This window comes from Mus caroli, chromosome 17 (genome assembly GCF_900094665.2).
Source record: "Mus caroli chromosome 17, CAROLI_EIJ_v1.1, whole genome shotgun sequence".
NCBI classification, from domain to species: Eukaryota; Metazoa; Chordata; class Mammalia; order Rodentia; family Muridae; genus Mus; species Mus caroli.
The window spans coordinates 10,589,475-10,595,474 of NC_034586.1; the positions used below are offsets into that span (position 1 = coordinate 10,589,475).

General features: G+C 44.7%; 1 protein-coding gene across 2 annotated transcripts in view; it reads right to left on the reverse strand.

Moving 5' to 3' along the window:
* Positions 1-6,000, reverse strand: part of Wdr27 (WD repeat domain 27) — a 130,144-nt gene that overhangs the window by 109,780 nt on the left and 14,364 nt on the right. For both annotated transcript variants that reach the window (XM_021186482.2, XM_021186481.2), the window contains exons 4-6: positions 4,244-4,368; positions 2,150-2,263; positions 823-874 (exon numbers count right to left, since the gene is read on the reverse strand). In XM_021186482.2, coding sequence (XP_021042141.1) covers positions 823-874; positions 2,150-2,263; positions 4,244-4,368 — 291 coding nt within the window. The remainder of the gene's footprint in view (positions 1-822; positions 875-2,149; positions 2,264-4,243; positions 4,369-6,000) is intronic.

Consider the following 6,000-nt stretch of genomic DNA (forward strand, 5'->3'; position numbering starts at 1 on the left):
TTACAGCAGTAACTCTAGCAGGTCACCAAGGCAGCTGTGTTTCTCATAAGTGGGGTTTTTATGGGGCATCTCAAAGGAAAGGAAAGCCCCCTAGCATTGGTCTTTCTGCTGTCCCAGGACACTAGTGCATACATGGCGGAACATGGGGGCAGAGGGGGGTAGGGAGACTCCAGAAGCAACCTTGTTAGATGCAGGGAGGAAATACAGGGCCCCAGATGTCACACACAACAGTCCCCAGGCTCCAAGAGAGAGAGCCAGCCCATAGAAATTGGTCACACATCTATATAATCAGGTGATGGTTCCATTTCCTACAGAAAGACAGTTTGATGAAAGCAACAATTATCCTAGAATGTATAAGACGGACAAATGCTTACCACCTAATCCATGGACTGCAAGCTGTCCAATCCTCCACTCATCAGGGAGGATGATGTCCCAAATGTTCCCAGCTCTGACCCTCTACAGGGCAGAAGAGGGCCCTGTCTCAGGCACTTAATCTGAGAGCCAATCTACTCTAGATACTTACCTAAAACAGCTGCTCAGAAGCCAAATGCATATATGTACGTATAAGTGTAAGTTAAATCCTCCGAGACAGTAACTGAAGTTCACCTGCTCAGTAGACTGAGGGGAATTACCTCTGTCTGGCTACACAATACACACAATTCTGAATGGCGACTTAAGATGTGGCCGGTGACTGGCCCACCTGTCTCTGGGGTGATTCAGACCTCTGTCTGCTGCACTGTTTCTGGGGTGACAGCCACACCAGGAGCATTCCTTCACTCCACCTGCTCAGCTAGACTGTAAAAGAGTCAGTCTTCCATTTACCTGTTAAAATGGATGAACTGTATATCAAGGATCCCACACAAAAGTCCCAGACCTGCAAACGAAAAACAGCTCATTTAAGACATAAAAATGTTGCCATTATTGCTAACCATGAACAATACAAATTGAACCATATAAATAATAATTAGAGAATTAAAATTCACATATTAAATCACTAATTATTAAAATCCAAGATTTCGGAACAATGGTAAAAACACTGATTCCCCAAAGATGACCACCCATGGGTTTGGGAGGGCTCCTCCAAAGATGAGTAGCTCAGTTAAGAAGTGCCAGTATGTCCCTGCGGCTATGCCCCAATTGTAGAGGGTGACCACCCACAGGACTGCATTCCAACCATGATAGCCACGTGTGTTTGCTGTACCCATCACCCTTTCTATGGTAGTCACAGCTCCAAGGACATTCCAAAATACCAACTCTCTTCATTTTCATGACCACCAGTAATATAAGAGGCCCCACTGTGTCTATTTGAAATATAAGAATACTGAAATGCAAAATAGTTTATCCAAGTAGGGCAACTTGGATTTCTGCCTCAACAGCTGCTAACTCCCAGTGGAAGTCACCAGTCCCATCAAATAAGTATTTTTAAATGACCATAGAATGTATCCTCACAACTCTTGTGGTTTAATACACACATGTGACTTTAAGTTTTTCTTTCAGGTCAATGATAAATGTTCATCCTTTATTAATAAAATTATACTAAGACTAGCTAACTTGGGACTGTTAAAAAGCGAATCTGCATTTTTGCTTTACTTTTTCGGAAGCTTGGTGTAGTGCTAATGGAATCCACTCATCTGTTGGTCACTGGAAAGCTTTTCAGATATACACTGCTCCCTCTAGATTTATATTCAAGAAAAGTCCTCACAATTGTTCAATGTCCAGATGCCGGAGAATCAAGACGTGCGACACAGAGTAACCCAGTCCCACTTGAAGATCAAACCTTCACTTCCTTGTGGTGAGAAAATAGCCTCCTCGGGTGCATGCTTTAAATTGCATTCATTTTTATTTTATGTGTATGAGTGCTTTGCTTACATGCATGTATGTACACCACATATGTACAGTGCTCGTGGTGGCCAGAATAGGGCACTGGGTTCCCTGGAACTAGAATTCTAGACAGTAATGAGCCAATGTAGGGACACTGGGAACAGAATCCTGGTCCTCCACAGAAACACCAGTGCTCTTAACCACTGGGCCATCTTCTCTCCAGATCTGCCCTGTTTATATCACAAGAAAAATAATACACAGTAGAAGCAGCAGCAGCAGCAGCTGATATGTCCACAACACCCCAACGTCCCAAGACATTGATGCCCACCTTAAAGCTTCTGTCTTCAGACACAGAGATGAGGGTGTGTGCTTGCCAGGGACAGAACTCCACTGCTGTCACTGAGCCTTGATGGCCCTTCAACTCTACCAGCACAGACTGCTTCTACGAGGATTTGTACAAGAGGTTACTCATGGAATTTTCTAGAATGATTGACATCTTGAAATTATAGTCCCACCACATAAAAGAGAGCTTGTTAAATAAATTCTACACGGCAAGATGAAGGGCTTAGGAGATAAGGCACTTGACCCCAAGCCTGAAAACTTAAGTTCAGACACTGGAACTCACATGGTGGAAAGAGAGAACCAACTCCACTGTTGTCCTCTGACCTTCACACATGTACTGTGCCATGTGTGCTCATGTGTATATGCACACAAACATGCATAACACTCACAGAGAGAGAGAGAGATTTAAAGAATAAATTCTTTTTTCACATTACCCCTTCCAGATTTCGAGCTGCCCTACCTATATCCACTTAGACATGTGATGCTGAATCTCTGCGGGAGGGAGGTGCATCATCAGTAGGTAAAAGATAAGAAACATTCCTGCTGCTCACACAGGCACCTGTGCCTGGGCACATCTCTGTCGCCTTAATTTTGACACATAACACCGTCAATGACTTTTGCTTTCTGAGCATTTGCACACAATCTTAACTATCTTCCTAATTCATCCGGTCTCCGTCATCCTAACTAATGTTAGTTCTTTCTTTTGGTGGTCAGTTTTGGTGGTCAGTGTTGTTATGTAGTAAAGTGGCCTAGTATGAACCTTTGACTAATGAAGTTAGCGATGTTAGCAACACTATTGGTGCTAAGAACTGAATTTCATCACTTTATCCAGAAGGCTCCCATACACCTCTGACCTACAACTACTCAGTCCTGCAACCACAACCCAGCGTCTGTAGCCCCAGGCTCTAAGATAGACTAACATGAGAGAAGATGGAATTTCCCTCCTGTGATCCTCAAATACACCCACAATAAGCCCAAAACTTGTCTAAACATAAAAATGTGTTCCCTTCCTGTGGTAGTTTGAATAAGAATGGCCCCCCACAGGTTCATACATTTAAATTCTGGGTCACGAGGGAGTGGCACTATTTGAAAGGATTAGAGGGTGTGGCCTTGCCATAGGAAAAAAGTCACTGGGAATGGGCTTTGAGATTTCAAAAGCCCATGCAACACTAAGAGTCTTTCCCCACCTGAGGACCAGGATGTAGCTCCCAGCTCCTGCTCCAGCACCACGTGCTGCCATGTTCCCTGCCATGATAATATGGACCAAGCTTCTGAAACTTTAAGAGCAAGTTCCCAATCAAATGCCTTCTAAGTGTTGCCTTGGTCACAGTATGTATCTCTTTATAGCAATAGAACAGTGGCTAAGATATGTTGTATCCCTATATCCTAGGGCGTAGGATAACCACCAGATGATACTTAGCTAACATCTTTCCTCACCTAAAGGTTTTAAAGTAGATAGCAAGGTAAGCCATAGAAGGCAGAACGGTTCGTTAGCTGTATTAACCTGAAAAAGCGGCATAAGACAGCTATTTTACGCATTGGACTCTCTTATGATAGAACTGAGGAAGCAAAACCCCTCCCCTCTCCCCAGGGAGATTGTGTAGCACAGGCACTAACTACCGTGGCTCAAGCACAGGTGCTCAGCTAACTCTGGGTTAGAAAGCCCAACCTTGGAGACATTTACATAAACTGTCAATTTAGCAGCAAGTGAGAATTCTGAGCCACAGTGGAGAAGACTTTTGAACAAATAGGCAGTTGAAGCCCTGTGTTATGCAGATTCACAGGAAACTCCTGCCTCAGGAGACTGCTCAAAAAGAACTATTTTCCCAAATGTGTCTGCTGGAAGGTATCCCTAACACAAATTTGTGTAAACACCAATTCTGGTGGCTTATCAATTACAAGACCAAAATGTTTTTCTTGGTTTCTCCCCAACATCTTTACAAAATACATTGACCCAAACTGCCATTTTAAAGAGGGAAGCAGGAATGAAATACTCACCAACAGGAACCCAGCCTGAAAATATCCACCACACAGGAATGTATGCTCAGTTCCCCCCCCCCCGGGGGGGGGGCAGTCTTACCTCCACATCCATCACAGATATTTTGTTTCCAGCACACACTGCAACAGCACGATCATCCAGACTAAATCGCAAACACAACACTGTTTGTAAAAGGGAGCCCAGGATAGTCCCTCGAGGAGTCAGCCCTAGAGCAAATTCCAGACATTAGTGTCAGTTCATTAGATGTCAGAAGAATGGGTCCTGTGTGCAGAGTCCTGTGAAGTTCTCTGCTACAGCGCCACAGGCAGAGGAGCACTGATCTCCTGTGTGATGATGGAACAGTCTTTTTCCTGAGGTTTTTCAGTACAGGATCAATGTCATATGGAAACTGGTCTCTGAAGGGCCATGGGCTCCCAGAAAGCTGCACAGACAGAGCTCTTCACCCAGTCCTTCTCTCTGTGTCCACTGTCATCCAGGCACTGGCAGTGACACACGATGACCAAGGAGGGCAAACAGGAGACAGTGTGCTATGAGAACGCTGGCCTCTAAGGCTCTTAGTACCATGACATCACTTCTGAGCAGCTAAGCAACAATGCAAAATGTGCCTAGAAGATTCACATGTAGTCATACCAGCAAGCCAAAATTGTAAGATGAGAGAACATGGGGCCTGCCATTTTCCCAAAGCTTCAGAAGCCACGGCTAATTAGCAAAGATGTCCCTGCTCCTCCAGACTGAGGGCGGAGTCTGCACGTAAGACTCTTTCTCTACATAAGTAAGTAGCTGGTCTTTGAGCAAACAATAGACAGAGATGACTAACTTTGAGAGTACCCTCAGGCTACTGGGTTGAGAATTAAATGCAGGCGCAAAAAGATCAGGGCAAAGACAGATGGTAAGACCTTAATGTGAGAATCCAGAGGAAGGATTTCTAGCTTGTGCCTTTAGCCCTTCCAGATGTGTGAGAGATGCCCAAATGTGAGTCAGGGTTTAAAGTTAAAACAGAAGCCGGGCAGTGGTGGTGCACGCCTTTAATCCCAGCACTTGGGAGGCAGAGGCAGGTGGATTTCTGAGTCTGAGGCCAGCCTGGTCTACAGAGTGAGTTCCAGGACAGCCAGGGCTATACAGAGAAACCCTGTCTCAAAAAACAAAATAAATAAATAAATAAATAAATTTAAAACACATGGAACTCACTGATGGACTGGACATGGAGTGAGTGAGCTGAGGTCATAGCCTGAGCAACTGAAGGACTGAGCTCTGGAGAGGCCAGACAGAAAGACAGTAAGATGGGGATCTGTGGGCCAGACCTGCCATCTACAATGCTCTTAGACACGACAAGACATTTCCAGCAGCAAGTGTCTGGAGGCTAAATTAGAAGAAGGTCCGACAGAAAAAAAGGGCTAAGCACACGGATGGTTGCGTAAAATCATGACCCAAACAAGCAAACCCAGAAGTTCTGTGAACAGAGCTGCCCACAACATGCTCAGAAACCAAATACAATTAGGCTCCAACTCTATAAGCAGGTCTAGCTTAGCCTCCATCACTGTCCATGGAATCCTTTTTATACGCCCTCCTAACATCATGTGTCCTCCATGGGTCTTGCCTCAGCACATGAGTCTGTCTAGGTGGACATCACTCTGCCAATCAGCCTGAGTCCACAGAAGCAGCAAGAAACTGCACTACACCACCAGAAAGAAGAGTTTTGGTGCATTTCTCTCTATGGAGTCCCAATAAATGCAGCTCGACTATGAACATAAGGCGGACCAACACACAAATCACTATGGAAGAATCCTTCATCACGTGTCCTTTCACATGCTTGGGGGTTTTTTTGGTTTTTTTTTTTT